Genomic DNA, 16071 nt, shown 5'->3' on the forward strand with positions numbered 1-16071 from the left:
CGGTCTTTTGAGGACGCGGCTTTGCGCGCCAGTTCGATTTACGATCCTTGGCTGCGGTAGTGGACGCGGTCGAGGGCTTAGAGGATGACCAGTTAGAGGAACGAAAGGAACGAAACCTCGATTGGATCCTGCCCTGGACAGGTTTCCTGGCCTTAGTTTGAGGCAAGGAAGTACTCTTCCCGCCAGTAGCCTCCTTAATTATGTCATCCAGCTGTTCCCCAAACAGCCGGGACCCAGCAAAAGGGAGACTCGCAAGGTACTTTTTAGAGGAAGCGTCTGCTTTCCACTCTCGAAGCCACAAGATCCTGCGGATCGCGAGGGAGTTAGCGGAGGCCACCGCCGTGCGGTGAGAAGCCTCCAGGATGGCAGACATGGCGTAGGATGCAAAAGCCGAAGCTTGAGAAGTTAAGGCCTCCATCTCAGGCATAGAGTCCCTGGTGAGGGAATGCATCTCCTCCAGAGAGGCAGAGACTGCCTTGAGAGCCCACACTGCCGCAAAAGACGGGGAGAACGAGGCTCCAGCCGCCTCATATACAGACTTGGCCAAAAGGTCAACCTGGCGGTCAGTGGGATCCTTAAGAGAAGTGCCATCAGCCACAGCTACGACTGTGTGGGCTGAGATTCTGGACACTGGAGGGTCTACCTTTGGGGACTGAGCCCATTCCTTAACCACCTCTGGTGGAAAAGGAAAACGGTCATCTGAACTACGCTTCGGAAAACGTTTGTCAGGACAGGTCCTGGGTTTGGTAACAGTGGTCTGAAAGCTGGAGTGGTTAAAAAACATACTCCTAGCTTTCTTAGGTGAAGTAAACTGGTGCATCTCTACCAGAGAGGCCTGTTCCTCTGACTCTGGTGGGTTGAGGTTCAGTACGGAGTTAATGGACGCAATCAAGTCACTAACATCCGCATCACCCTCAGACAAGTCAATGGGGTACATAGAGGTAGCGTCTGAGCCCACAGTAAACGAGTCCTCCTCGCCCTGCACCTCGGCACGTGAATCAGAGCCGTGGGAAGAGGAAGGAGAAGGGTCCCTGCGTCTCCGTTTAGGGGGACGGGGTCCTGGGACATGCTCTGGGAGCTCTGCAGAGCTAGGAGCAGCCGAAGCACCCTGAGAAGGGGGCTGATGCATGGTCAGCAGTGTCCGGGACAGCTGCCCCATGGAGTCGGCAAAAGACTGGGAAAATGCTTGTGAAAAGGATGCTACCCCAGCCGGGGGTTCAGCCACCGGGGCCGAAGCAGCCGGAGGAACCCCTGAGGAGACTCCAGGCTGAGACACAACCATATTAGCACAGGCATCACAATGTGGGTATGTGCTTGGCTCTGGCAGAATGAGCTTACATGCAGTGCATATAGCGTACATGTTTGCAGCCTTGCTCCGGGTGACAGACATGCTGCTGAGTGGAAGCTCTGCAGCAAGCAAACACTCCTGTAGAATGTCCTGAGAGTGTAATAAAAAGCCCACAACCAGAGGTTGTGGCTTACCAGACCGCTCTCTGTGTGCCCTCCGGATTCCACAGCTCAAAGCGCAAGTGAAGCGTCAGCCCTCCTAAAACAGCAGCAGCTGCAGTATCCAGCGCCTCCAGTGTAAGAACGCTGAGAAAATGGCGCTGGAAGGAGGAGGGGGGCGGGTATTAGGCCAAGAGCGGGAAAACGGAGGGCCAGGGAGAGATGCAGAGAGAGATACAGGGGAGGGAACATCTCCCCAGAGAGGAGTGCCCTCCCCTCTGCTGGCCGAGCGGTGGGCGGCGCCTGTATGCATGACATGCAGAGAAGCCGAAACCGAAACTAGGCCCAAACTAAAGCCGGGGCCTAGATTTGAAAATGCGGCCGACGAGCAGGCACCTTCGGCGCGGTTCTCAGGGGAAACCCCCAGAACCGGCCGGAATGTCAGTAACAATAAAACACATACTGTCCCCCTAATAAAAGCACCCGGGACCCCTGAAAAAAACATCTCAATACTTAGCTTTTGAGACGCAGGGCCATGTCCCTGAGGGGGGGGGGGGGAACGCTCCTTCCAGCAGGAACCAGACAGGGCTGCGGATGGAGACCGGTCTCCTGCAAGCAGAGAGGACCGTGATGGCTCCCACTTCAAACCAGAGCCTCTCAGAGGATGTGAAGGAGCACGGCATGTGAAGGCTCCAGCCTTGTAAAGTCAACCTTAACAGCACCGCCGACTGAGTGGGGTGTGAAGGGACATGCCGGGAGTCCAGACTGGACCCGCTTTTCTTCTAAATCTTGAAATCAAAAAATAAAAATGAAAAAATATCAGAGAATGCAAGTGTGTGTATCCTCCTGAAACACAAAGCATTGAACTGGGTAGATTGTCATCCAGGGAGTGCATATAGCCCGGAGGGAGGAGCTACACGTTTGAGTGTAGTACTTTGTGTGTCCTCCGGAGGCGCTAGCTATACACCCATGGTCTGGGTCTCCCATGGAAGGAACGATAAAGAAAAAAAAGTTCCTCACTCCTGTCCTAGGGGTCTGAGTGCCATTCGATAATATATCAGACAACTCAGATTTCACACAGATGTGTGACTGCACCATAATATTTATTTCAAGCTTTAAACACTCACCTCTTCCTTCTCCAGAAATTCACGGACATCTGGATCTTGTAACAGAGTAGGGTGGCTAACAACTCTTTGAAGGTATCTGTATCAAACATGAAGGAAGTGTACATATAACAGTTAACAGAAGTTATAGACCTGTGTAATAAATCATCCATGAAATAACATCTAAATATTACAGTCATAAATATCAGCAACTAGTACAGCAAGTCCAATTCGGTGTGTCAGAGTGGTCTCACACTCTCTAAAGTCTCAAAGTGACACACGTGACAAATTTATTCTTCAATTAGAAGCATTTTTATCCAAAGTGCAAACGGAGATATATAGATATCTATATATCTCTCTATCTATAATAAATATATATATATATATATATATATATATATATATATATATATATATATATATATATATATATATATATATATATGTAATAAAGTGGTTCACTTTCAGTGCAGGCTGCTACCTTAGATAGATGAGGGACATTGCCTACGAAACATCAAACAGGTGTTGGAGCGTCTTGTTCCTCCCTGCAGGGTCTCAGCAGGTTGGTTCTGTGGATCTACCGCAATGTCTAGTATAAGGTAGCAGTAGGCACCGAAACTGACCTACTTTTTTATATATCCTTGCTGGACTGTATTTTTTACTTTAATTAAAAATTTACACACAATACTGGTAAAATACTGATTACTGTACATTTTATTTTTACAGTGACAACAGTAATAAAAGTGACAATGTGTATATCACAATGTGATCAAAAACAGCATACAGAACTGACAATGCATGATGCTGCACTACTGAACCGGCCTTCACATTTTTATACAATGTAAGTAACTAATGACAGTTCAGGAATTTCTCCAAAACAGAGGAAATCAGTGAGTGTAGTTTCTGCTTTCTGATCTGTATACATATCATGGCATTCCTTTAGGTACCACGTTGTCACCTACCTCTCCAAAGCAGCTCTTCTTCTCTCAAGAAATTCAGCTGAAGAAGAATCTTCTTTTCCCACCTTTACTTTGGTCATACCTGAACAAAAATAGCATGCACCAGATAAGCATTTTCCCAGTAAGAAAATATACAAGTTTCCAAATACAAAGTGGCCATAAAACATCCTGATTACAGACAAGTTGTATTGAACTCAAAACGTGACTCTTGTCTAGCGACACAAAAATTGAAGTTTGATATATTTGCGATTTGTGAGGTCGCAATTCGACACCATAGGAAATCCTAAGATGCAATATGACAGTACAACGTCAGTGCTATGTGACATCACTTAGCCATATTCTTCTTTATTTATACGAAGAGAAAGTACTAGATACCGCGTTTCCCCAAAAATAAGACAAGGGCTTATATTCTGTTCTGGTATGAAAAATGCGCTAGATTTATTTTCAGGAGGTGTCTTATATTTGCCTGCTGTATTAATGCCCGAGGATCGCACCACAAATCCTCGGTACTTCTCCTAAACTGAGAGTGACAGCTGTATAGACATACACGCTGTCACTCTCAAATCAGGAGTGCCGTCTAATTAAGTGAATGCATATTCACCCTCTTACTGACCCAGAATCCCACCTACCGCTCTGAGTCCTGCATGGTAGCAACAATCTATGCCTACTGTACTGTATCACTGAACAAGGATTACATAGCAGTCCTCGGTGGGTCTCCTGAGCTGAGACAGCTGCAAAGACATGCACACTGTCATTCTCAGATCAGGAGTGCCGCCGATACTTGTGCTGAGCAAGTGCATGGCTATTTAACAGAATGAATGTTCACCCTCCTCTCCTGTCATGCCACCCAACGAGATAGGATCCTTGGGCTGGCATTACTGGTAACACAGCAGGTAGAGTTCGGGTGCAGTGGAGGACTCGGAGCGCTGGGTGGGATCATGGGATAGGAGGGTGAATATTCATTCTCTTAGTCAGGGCTTAGAGCAACATAAGGGGACATTAAAAGTTATGAATCCTGAAATAGGCTGCACAAGCCGTATTTCAGGATATGTTTAGTTTAAGTACGCAACAAGGACTTATTTTTGGAGTAGGACTTATATTTTAAGCCTACTCCAAAAAGGCAGAAAAATATTGCACGATCCTAACATTTGACTTTCTTCCTATAACATGTACTCTGTATATATAACATGTACATAGAATTCGGTACAAAATTGATGTACTACTTGCCTATAAGGCTTTTCTCAGGAGGAGGAGCAATTATGACGCCTTGATGGGTATGCTTCTCAGAAAGCTTCTCAAAAAGGCCCAGAAAGTCACTGAACCGCCTCTTCACAGTGAAATGCTTGCTTCTGAACATTGGCAAATTGGTCTGGGATAAAAAGAGGCCAAGTTGACAAATAATGGCAACAAATTGCATCCTAGTGTATGACTCACCTGCAAACTCTATATCCCCCCCCAATACAGCTTAGATGGCGGTCAGCCAAATGATGGCTCAGCCGATGGTCCAGATGGCTGCCGGAAGAACTATCTTGCCCATACATAGCAGCCTGCGCTCTGCTAAGTTTGCCTTGCTTCTCTATGAGAGAGCTATTGCCAGACAACTATGGCGGCAGTTCATCACAGGGAGAACCACAAGGATCATCAGTCCAAAATTGGAAAGGTCAGATCTTTTCCTATTTCCTCATAGCCTGTAAGCTTACGAGCAGAGCCCTCACTCCTCCTGGTATCTTAATTTTGTTATGTTGTATTGTCTCATATTGTCTGTACATGTCCCCTCTTAATTGTAAAGCGCTGCAGAATATGTTGGCGCTATAAAAATAAAACTTATTATTATCTTTAACACCTACAATAATCATCTGTCCAGGGCCCCCATACACTGTCCCCATATAGACTGTTGGCCAGACCAGTTGACTTTGGGCGATGTATGTGTAATATGTATTGGGGTGGGGGTGTGGGGGGGGGGTGTCTTATGTGTGAGACATATAGGAAGGAGTGTGTAAGAGATAAACTACCCACAATACCAAAAAAGCCAAGAGATCGCTGCTTACATTATTGGACAGTGCAAAGTCAATGACGATGCACGGGCACGACAGGATACAAAAGTGCTGTAATTTAAAGACTTCACAGACAGCCATTATTTACCTGAGTCGATACTTGATAAGCTACATATGCATTCATACCGTCACCTACAAGAAAGGAATCACTATTACCAACCTTGCTGTATATCCTTCAGCGCATTAAACAATGCTGCAAGTATCAGTAGCCAGCATGATTAAGGGGGTTATCCGACCTAAATAAAAACATACTGTGGGAATGTAAGGGGTGATTATAACAAATCTGAAACAGTGCAGGCCACCCAGGAGGCAGTGAAGCAATGGCTTTACCCTTCTTCAGCCAATGCCACTGCTGAGGCATCTGATTGGCTGGAAGGTTACAAGAACAGCATTTCATGACCGAAACATCCAATGATATGCCCTTCTATTCACTTAACTGCTGCAGCCAATCACAAACCTCATCGCTTACTGATCAAGTTCAGACTACAAGAGAAGCCGGCATTTGATCCACGAGTTAGAGCAGGTGAGTGGGTAATTTTGTTCTCACAACACTTATGCTCCCGGATAAACACCAGCTTGTGTATGTACTGCATGCAATCAGTTCTTCTATGTACTCCAGGGGATCGTTACTAATCACAAACCACATAGACTATAATTACACATTCTTCTGGGGGCAGAGGACACAGGAGCGCTCACCAATCTTCTCTGGATCTGTGATACTGATGCTCAGTTCAAACTGATCCTCTTGTTCTTCCTCTTCTAACTGAAAGCAAGAAATATAAGCAAAGAATATAAGCAGAGTACTGTGCCATGTCTTCTTCCCAAATACCTCCTTTATTTTAATGGCCAAACATTGTAGAAAGTTGGAGCCGACTAACATATGATGGGTTTAATTCACAGTTTGCTTTTCACAAAGCTTACATTTATATAATTTTGAGTGTCATGTTGTAAAGAAGCATATTTCAGTTGAAAGCTTTGTTTACGCAAGATATTTTTTCTAGAGTTTGGGACAATTCACTTTTACACTCACATTAGTAAGATCAGAATGACAGTGACAGCTTGATCTGTATCATGGCAAAACAGCACATTTTGACATTGCAGCATCTTACAGGCTGCTGACAAAGTGTTAAGAGAATAGTTATAGTGTTGGAGGGGGGGGGGGGGGGGGGCTGGGGCTTGTTTGCTTCTATTATTTTCTGGCTTATGTGAACATGTGAAATAGAGGCTGTTGCTTCTGGGATAAAGGCACATGATTCTTGTGAAAATTACCTCTTCATATGTTTTTTGTTTGGAGGTAGCAGAAGCGGCTGCAATAAGTGCTGGGGTACTAAGGGGTGCCTCCTTTTTTTGATTGTTACGTGAACTGTCCACGGAAAGCTTGACCGTTGATTCTGTAGGAAAAAAACAAAACATCAGAAAAGTGACATCACAGAAAAAAGACTTACCAAATTCATTATTTCACTTTCATTACATTTGCTTGTAGATGAGAATTTAGCAGTGTTCCTTTACCACACAATGTATTTCAGAAGAAGCTTGTACTTTACTATAATCAATGCATTCATCAGAAGCCATCAGCCCAGAGTCCTACCAAGACTACATTTACGCATCTGTGTGAGGGTTACATCAAAGAGAAACAACATTTTTTTTGTCACGCGGTTGCTAATGGGAGCGGGGAATGATGTGCTCCTCGCCAGCGCATGCAAATCACTCTGCCGGTGATGGACAGTGGGATTTAAGTAGTCTGATCCACCCGTGTCGGTCACAGGCATATGTCAGCTGATCAGATCAGCTGACATATGCAGGCAAAGATGCGGGCTCAACGTGTGAGCCAACAGGGGATGTACCAGATCCTGATTTCAGTGACATATCATTTAGTTTACTGGGTGAAGCAGTTGTAATACAATCAGTTGTTAGATGTGGCAGAGCTCCGAAAGCTAATCCTGCCCACACCACAGCTTTCTGTGTACAATGTCTATTGAGAGTGAGCTGCTTATCAAAAGAAGGGGGCGTGATCAGACCAGAGCTCACATAAGCTATAGTCCAGGCAATGATAATCTCCTGATGATACAACCTTCATTGTGTGGAAACAACTCCACACTGCTTAATAAGCTACATCCCTGAATTCAGTGTGTTAACCCCTAAACCATGCTATATGCAGATTAAATTGCAAAAACCTGCTGTCAGATTCCTTTTAACATTCCAGTCTGTTGCCTCCCTCCAGTCTATTAATACAGCAGTTATGTATTAACTTCCCTCCCATCTTTTGAAGAGATGCAGTTATAGATCACAGCAGGTCTCCTAATCACTGATCTCTGCTCATGCTGTCAGATCTGTGTGCTTGTTCAAATGCCTTCTAATCCCTGCATGTAAATACAGGAATAACCGTGTAGATTCGCAACAAACACGATAGCAGAATGTGTTATCCAGAGCTTGTGATAGGCTTTACTACATTTCTATTCACCAGAGCCATCAATCAAGGATAGTCCACCCTGCAATACCCCAGGAAGCAGGAAAAACTAAAGAAGATTGCTTTGCTCTGAAGGACTCAATAGTAGTGATGGGAGAACCCGAACTGTAAAGTTTGTGGTCCGTACGGAACACAGTGTTCTTGCACAAGGTCCCAAACAGGGGTTTTCCTGGGAAACGTGTCTTACAGTTCGGGTCCAGGGGCTGTAAAGAAAAACCCTCCGACATAGTCCAAGGTGAGCATCTCTTCAGCGCTGCTACATCTGTGCGAGAAGACAAACACAGGTCTGCTCACACAGAGTACAGGCACAGACTCAGCTGAGAGCTGTCAGATGCTTCACCCCAATGTACAGCTGAGGCCAGTCAGCTGTGCCCCCGTGTAACCTCCACTGACTACAGGACCTTCCATGATGTCATAGCCATGTGACCAGTCTGGTGTCAATTTTGTTGTTACCTCATGGGTTACAGGACCTTTCAATCATAGGTTTGTTTTTTTTTGTTGTTTTTTTTTTTTTCAATTAATAAAGCATTTTATAAAGTGAAAGTTTTTCAGTTTTTTTTTACTTTTTGGGGTTTGTCATTTTTTTAATATTTGTTTTATATTTTTCCATCCATGTGGTCTTTCATTCCGTTTTTTTATGCATTTTTGTCATGGCGCTATTTTTAGGTACACACAATTTATTGATTGTTTTTATTAACTCTTTCTGGGACATCAGATGATTTAATACACTTTTTTCTAGCCCTGAATGGGTAATATAATGGAGGGAGGCGTCGTCCCTCCCGATGCTCCCCGCAGTGATCTATGGCCAGGTCAGAGGTTACCAGGACAGTCTGTGATTGGGCGCAGCGGTCAGGTGACTATAGGAGTGCATGATGGGAGGTTTCTCTGAGGACGCACTCTCCCAGTCACCTAACCGTTGCAGTCAGTCACCGGCTACAGTGGTTTTTGAGACCTTCAAGTTCACAAAGTCACGGAACCTCACAGTGTGAGTAGCTTCCACTGACCCACGGGTAACCTCCACTGACGTCACTGCAACAGTGCCGTAAAATGAGCGCTTGTCAGCGGTGAAGTCAGCTGTGCCCTCGGGTAACCCCGACTGACGTCAGCGCTCTCACTGCCGACAAGTGCTCACTTTACGGCAGTGTACCAGTGACGTCAGTCAAGGTTACCCGGGGACACAGCTGTGCACTCGGGTGAAGTCTCTGACAGCTCTCAGCTGAGTCTGTGCGTACTTGTCTGTGTGAGCAGACCTGTCTGTCTCCTCGCACAGATGTGGCAGAGCTGAAGGTGCTCACCCTACTTTGGACTAAGTTGGAGGGGTTTTTTTTTGGGTAATAGAGATGGAGTCCTAAATGTCTTCTGTTTTATTTCGAATAAAATATTTTTTTCTCTGTGTTGGTGCTTTATTTTACTGTTAAAGTAACAGACAATCACAGACGCTGTCACAGAGTGGGTGTCTGTAATTGGATGCTGGAGAAACCTGAAACTAGTCCATACATTCTAGCATCTAGAATGTATGGGCAGATTCCAGGTTACTCCAGCCAATCACAGACGCCTATTCTGCGTAACAGCGTCTGTGATTGGCTGTTGGGTCCCTCATAATATAGTAATGTAAAAATAAATTAAAAAAAATGACGTAGTGCTCCACTGTATTTTTGATTCTCAGCGCAGATAAAGCGGACGGCTACGGGCTGCCACCCCCATCTGCCTGGCTTTACCTTGGCTGGCAATAAAAAACACAAGGAAGCCCAATCATTTTTTTAATTATTTAAAAAATAATTAAAGAACATAAATAAATAAATGCGTGGGCTCCCGCCATATTTTGATCGCCAGTCAGGTAAAACCAGGCAGCTGGGATTCTCAGCGTGGTAAGGACCAAGCGTTCTGGGCCCCCCACGCTAAAAATCGCAGCCCGCAGTCGCCCCTGGAAATGGCGCACTGTTTAGCACCATTTCCAGGCGCTTTACCCGGCTCGTCTAGCAGCCCTCATGGAGGTGGCATGCTGGGTAATAAAGGGGTTAATACCAGCTTTGTATTCTCAGCTGGTACTAAGCCCGAAATTCATGGTGTCACGCCAAATTAGACATGGCCACCATGAATTTCTAGTAAATAGTAAAAAAAAAATAAAAATATTAGAACAAAAAAAAAAAAACACTTTATTATAAAAAAAAAATCCTTAGTACGACGAAGTTCACAGGGAGACGAATGTCAGCTCTGCTTCATCGCTCTGTACAGACAAGTGTCTCTAAAGAGTGAGAAGCAGGACTCGGGTGACCCCTGACGTTACTGTGAACACCGCCGAAAAAAGCCGAAGACTGCCGAGTGACGAGCAGTGCAGTGAATACCCCTGGAAGTTAATGAATGGAGCCGGAAACAGAAGCGGCTGGGAGATAGCGGGTCTGCAGGACCGGTAAGTATAATGACAATGTTTATTATTAACTATGTTCTTTATTTTACACACACACACACACACACACACACACACACACACACACACACACACACACACACACACCTCCCATAACTGTGACGTCCAAGCTCTGGTTCAGATGAAAGTTCACGTTATCTCCAGCTCCGAACATGGACTTTACAAAAAGCTCGGGCAAGTCTCCCGATCAGGAGCATTGGGAGGTTCGCCCATCACTACTCAAGACACAACTTGAGAATAAACCTTTAATAACAAAGACAGCAGCTATGCATGCCCAAGAGGCGGCCTCTTCATGTGTAGAGCCCAGGACTCTGCTCTCCCGAGCCTCTCCCCTCTGCTAAGTAATGGCTCCAGTTGGTCTTATGACTGAGTGCTTGATCCGTCATGCATGACAATCACCCTACAAACACTGCGCTCCTTGTCCTATATATAGTGCTGTTACTTACCATACATCAGAAGTCAAAACTGCTGGCATGCTCCCTATACAGGGGTATTCCTGTCTTCTAGTGTGACGGTTTATTGCTATGATATGCCATAACTTATGATTGATAGAGGTCCAATATCGAATTTAATGCTGTGGCCCCAGAATATAGAGGCTCACAATTCTGCAAAGCTCTCTCTACACAGCCCCTATCACTTCAATGAAGTTGTGCTGCAGTTTCTCTGCACAATGGCTGATTGGAGAGGGGGAAAAAAATTAGCAGTGGACAATTGTTAAAATGTATTTCAATTATTACAGTGTACTTCTGCTATAACTAAATTTATGATGGAAAGTGTCAGTATTATTGTAATGCTGATAAATCATCCAAACCATCTTTGTAACTTCTGGTGCTGGAAGGGCAGCTGTTTGTGCTGTACCATCAAGGCGGTATACAATTTGGTGTGCCACTAATAGGCTAGTCAGACGGGTGGTGGACAAAACGAAGGTGGCTTTACTTGTACACAGTCTGTCATATTCAGATGAAAGACTTAAATTCTCTTATTCTGCACCAATACCAGGCTAACAAAGCAGATATACACTATAAGAAAGCAATGTGCAGTACTATCCTTTTCAAAGGATACAGAATAGTGCTCTAGTACTACAAAACTCGTTATGTATACCTGCAAACAAATCCTGGTCATCATCATCCAGGAACAGTCCATTTTCTTTCGACGTTTCTTGGACCACCTCCTTCTGGGGCACTGGAGCAATCACTTCTTTGATCTAAATCATTGAAGGAAACAGATTAAATGAAGGAAGGTATCATGTTTACAGCTGCAAAGGTTACAAACAGGATCTGAGTAGCAGGGTTTCCATATTAGCTCAGGGCTATATCCAGTATTACATTTCAGTTATACTGGTTAGACAAGCTAATGAGGGAGAAGAGCACTTTACTAAAGAACAGACCCTGCTAATAAGAGCTAACCAAACACAATTACAGGTACCAAGTAGAAAGATAAAGGCCTCATCACATGTGTTCTGTACTTTTCTAGGTTTGTTTTTTTAATTTGCACACTGAGTCCACAAAAAATCCAAGGAGACCTGGCCTTTTTTCATCTATGGGTCCAGGAAAATCAATAAGACTGCGCGCACCTACCATAAGAGGCATATGCAAAAACCCAATGGAGAAAGCAAACGTCTGGGTAATATTGGTCACAGACACCTTACCACTCATAATATAGGTGTATCGTTAGATTTTGTTCACTTTTTATATCACTTGCATGCTACATTTTAATTTAAAAAGGAATTTTTAATTTACCGCACTTTTTTTCTAGTGAGTACCTGTCTCTAATGAGACACACACGTGCCACTAGGGTGTCTTATGCCTCACATATCCACTATTCAACTAAGTGGTGCCTCAAATTTTCATCCATTTTACTGAAATGTAAAAGCAAAAAACCCACAAAAAACCCCAAAACATTCTGTAGTTTCTTACCCTTCTGTCAGCCAGTGAAAAACAGGACAGCATTAGGATGTAACTATAATGCCATCCATGTGCTGCCAAGTTTTCACAGATCAACAGACTTAACAGTGGAGTACCACTAATAGTGTAGACCATAAAGCCGCTATAGGGCCCATGAGTCAGGGAGGCCCAGTGCCAGACCTCCCCCCCCTCCCCCCAGCATCACTAATGCATGCAGATAAAGTTGAAAGCTATGATGGAACAGGTAGCCGTCCGCTCCATCATTCTCCCTGTGTATCTGAGCTCTGATGTCTCATTGCAGTAGGCATGGTGATGTCACTATCAACCTCGCTGTACAGAGCTTCAGCCCACACACTGCAGAGACAGGAGCAGCGGAGAGGGGAGTGTTAATTTAAAATTAATTAGTACAATGTGGGGTCATTATACTATTGGAGGGCCGTGTAGGAGGGAGTGGGTTATGTGGGAGCTACCATACTGAATGAAAGGAGGGGGGCGGGGCCACCACCATACTGAATGAAAGGAGCGGGGTCACCACCATACTGAATGAAAGGAGCGGGGCCACCACCATACTGAATGAAAGGAGGGGGGGTCACCACCATACTGAATGAAAGGAGGGGGGTCACCACCATACTGAATGAAAGGAGGGGGGTCACCACCATACTGAAAGGAGGGGGGTCACCACCATACTGAATGAAAGGAGCGGGGCCACCACCATACTGAATGAAAGGAGGGGGGGTCACCACCATACTGAATGAAAGGAGGGGGGGTCACCACCATACTGAATGAAAGGAGGGGGGTCACCACCATACTGAAAGGAGGGGGGTCACCACCATACTGAATGAAAGGAGCGGGGCCACCACCATACTGAATGAAAGGAGGGGGGGGGGGTCACCACCATACTGAATGAAAGGAGGGGGGGGTCACCACCATACTGAATGAAAGGGGCGGGGCCACCACCATACTGAATGAAAGGAGCGGGGCCACCACCATACTGAATGAAAGGAGCGGGGCCACCATACTGAATGAAAAGGGGGGGGCCACCATACTGAACAAAAGGGGGGGCCACCATACTGAACAAAAGGGGGGGGCCACCATACTGAACAAAAGGGGGGGCCACCATACTGAATAAAAGGGGGGGCCACCATACTGAACAAAAGGGGGGGGCCACCATACTGAACAAAAGGGGGGGCCACCATACTGAACAAAAGGGGGGGGCCACCATACTGAACAAAAGGGGGGGGCCACCATACTGAACAAAAGGGGGGGCCACCATACTGAACAAAAGGGGGGGCCACCATACTGAACAAAAGGGGGGGCCACCATACTGAACAAAAGGGGGGGCCACCATACTGAACAAAAGGGGGGGCCACCATACTGAACAAAAGGGGGGGCCACCATACTGAACAAAAGGGGGGGGCCACCATACTGAACAAAAGGGGGGGCCACCATACTGAACAAAAGGGGGGGCCACCATACTGAACGAAAGGAGCGGGGCCACCATACTGAACGAAAGGAGCGGGGCCACCATACTGAACGAAAGGAGCGGGGCCACCATACTGAACGAAAGGAGCGGGGCCACCATACTGAACGAAAGGAGCGGGGCCACCATACTGAACGAAAGGAGCGGGGCCACCATACTGAACGAAAGGAGCGGGGCCACCATACTGAACAAAAGGGGGGGGCCACCATACTGAACAAAAGGGGGGGGCCACCATACTGACCAAAAGGGGGGGGCCACCATACTGAACATAAGGGGGGGGCCACCATACTGAACATAAAGGGGGGCCACCATACTGAACAAAAGGGGGGGCCACCATACTGAACAAAAGGGGGGGCCACCATACTGAACAAAAGGGGGGCCACCATACTGAACAAAAGGGGGGCCACCATACTGAACAAAAGGGGGGCCACCATACTGAACAAAAGGGGGGCCACCATACTGAACAAAAGGGGGGCCACCATACCGAATAAAGGGGGGGGCCACCACACCGAATAAAGGGGGGGGCCACCATACCGAATAAAGGGGGGGCCACCATACCGAATAAAGGGGGGCCACCATACCGAATAAAGGGGGGGCCACCATACCGAATAAAGGGGGGGCCACCATACCGAATAAAGGGGGGGCCACCATACCGAATAAAGGGGGGGCCACCATACCGAATAAAGGGGGGGCCACCATACCGAATAAAGGGGGGGCCACCATACCGAATAAAGGGGGGGCCACCATACCGAATAAAGGGGGGGCCACCATACCGAATAAAGGGGGGGCCACCATACCGAATAAAGGGGGGGCCACCATACCGAATAAAGGGGGGGCCACCATACCGAATAAAGGGGGGGCCACCATACCGAATAAAGGGGGGGCCACCATACCGAATAAAGGGGGGGCCACCATACCGAATAAAGGGGGGGCCACCATACCGAATAAAGGGGGGGCCACCATACCGAATAAAGGGGGGGCCACCATACCGAATAAAGGGGGGGGGCCACCATACCGAATAAAGGGGGGGCCACCATACCGAATAAAGGGGGGGCCACCATACCGAATAAAGGGGGGGCCACCATACCGAATAAAGGGGGGGCCACCATACCGAATAAAGGGGGGGCCACCATACCGAATAAAGGGGGGGCCACCATACCGAATAAAGGGGGGGCCACCATACCGAATAAAGGGGGGGGCCACCATACCGAATAAAGGGGGGGGCCACCATACCGAATAAAGGGGGGGGCCACCATACCGAATAAAGGGGGGGCCACCATACCGAATAAAGGGGGGGCCACCATACCGAATAAAGGGGGGGCCACCATACTGTGTTAGGATTACTGTTGGGGTCATCATACTGTGCATATGGATGGTACTGTTAAAGAATTCACTGTGGGGGTAGCATACAGTGGTTGGGGGGGGGGGGGGGGGAGATACTGCTCAGGGCTCCCATAACGTCTATGTACACCCCTGGGCTTGAATGTGTGAATTTCATCTGTAACAAATCAAGAACAGGACACGCTTGGTTTTGTGTTTTTTTTATGACATATTCAATTTTCAAAAAACAGTAGTTAACAGCCCTATAGACAGTATATCTGCGTTCCACCCGTGTAAAACAGCTGTAGAAGAACCTTGTGAAACATCAATTTAGCGACGCAGCAGCGATCCCACCAGCGATCTGACCTGGTCAGGATCGCTGCTGCGTCGCTACACGGTCGCTGGTGAGCTGTCAAACAGGCAGATCTCACCAGTGACCAGCCCCCAGCCAGCAGCGACGTGCAAGCGACTCTGCGCTTGCACGGAGCCGGCGTCTGGAAGCTGCGGACACTGGTAACTAAGGTAAACATCGGATATGGTTACCCGATGTTTACCTTAGTTACCAGCGCACACCGCTTAGCGTGTGCAGGGAGCAGGAGCCGGCACTGGCAGTGTGAGAGCTGCGGAGGCTGGTAACTAAGGTAAATATCGGGTAACTACCTTGGTTACCCGATGTTTACCTTGGTTACACCTTACCGCAGGCTGTCAGACGCCGGCTCCTGCTCCCTGCACATTCAGGATTGTTGCTCTCTCGCTGTCACACACAGCGATGTGTGCTTATCAGCGGGAGAGCAACAATAAAAAAACGAACCAGGGCTGTGTGTATCGAGCAGCGATCTCACAGCAGGGGCCAGATCGCTGCTCAGTGTCACACACAGCGAGATCGCTAATGAGGTCACTGCTGCGTCAC

The 16071-nt window shown here is 46.9% G+C and overlaps 1 protein-coding gene across 1 annotated transcript in view; it reads right to left on the reverse strand.

The window, feature by feature from the left end:
• The window catches only part of LOC142303848 (sorting nexin-1-like), a 101418-nt gene that overhangs the window by 73835 nt on the left and 11512 nt on the right, over positions 1 to 16071 (reverse strand). The window contains exons 2-8 of the mRNA XM_075345643.1: positions 11559 to 11661; positions 6832 to 6953; positions 6259 to 6325; positions 5651 to 5694; positions 4736 to 4877; positions 3512 to 3590; positions 2574 to 2649 (exon numbers count right to left, since the gene is read on the reverse strand). Coding sequence (XP_075201758.1) covers positions 2574 to 2649; positions 3512 to 3590; positions 4736 to 4877; positions 5651 to 5694; positions 6259 to 6325; positions 6832 to 6953; positions 11559 to 11661 — 633 coding nt within the window. The remainder of the gene's footprint in view (positions 1 to 2573; positions 2650 to 3511; positions 3591 to 4735; positions 4878 to 5650; positions 5695 to 6258; positions 6326 to 6831; positions 6954 to 11558; positions 11662 to 16071) is intronic.

Source organism: Anomaloglossus baeobatrachus, chromosome 4, assembly GCF_048569485.1.
Source record: "Anomaloglossus baeobatrachus isolate aAnoBae1 chromosome 4, aAnoBae1.hap1, whole genome shotgun sequence".
NCBI lineage: Eukaryota > Metazoa > Chordata > Amphibia > Anura > Aromobatidae > Anomaloglossus > Anomaloglossus baeobatrachus.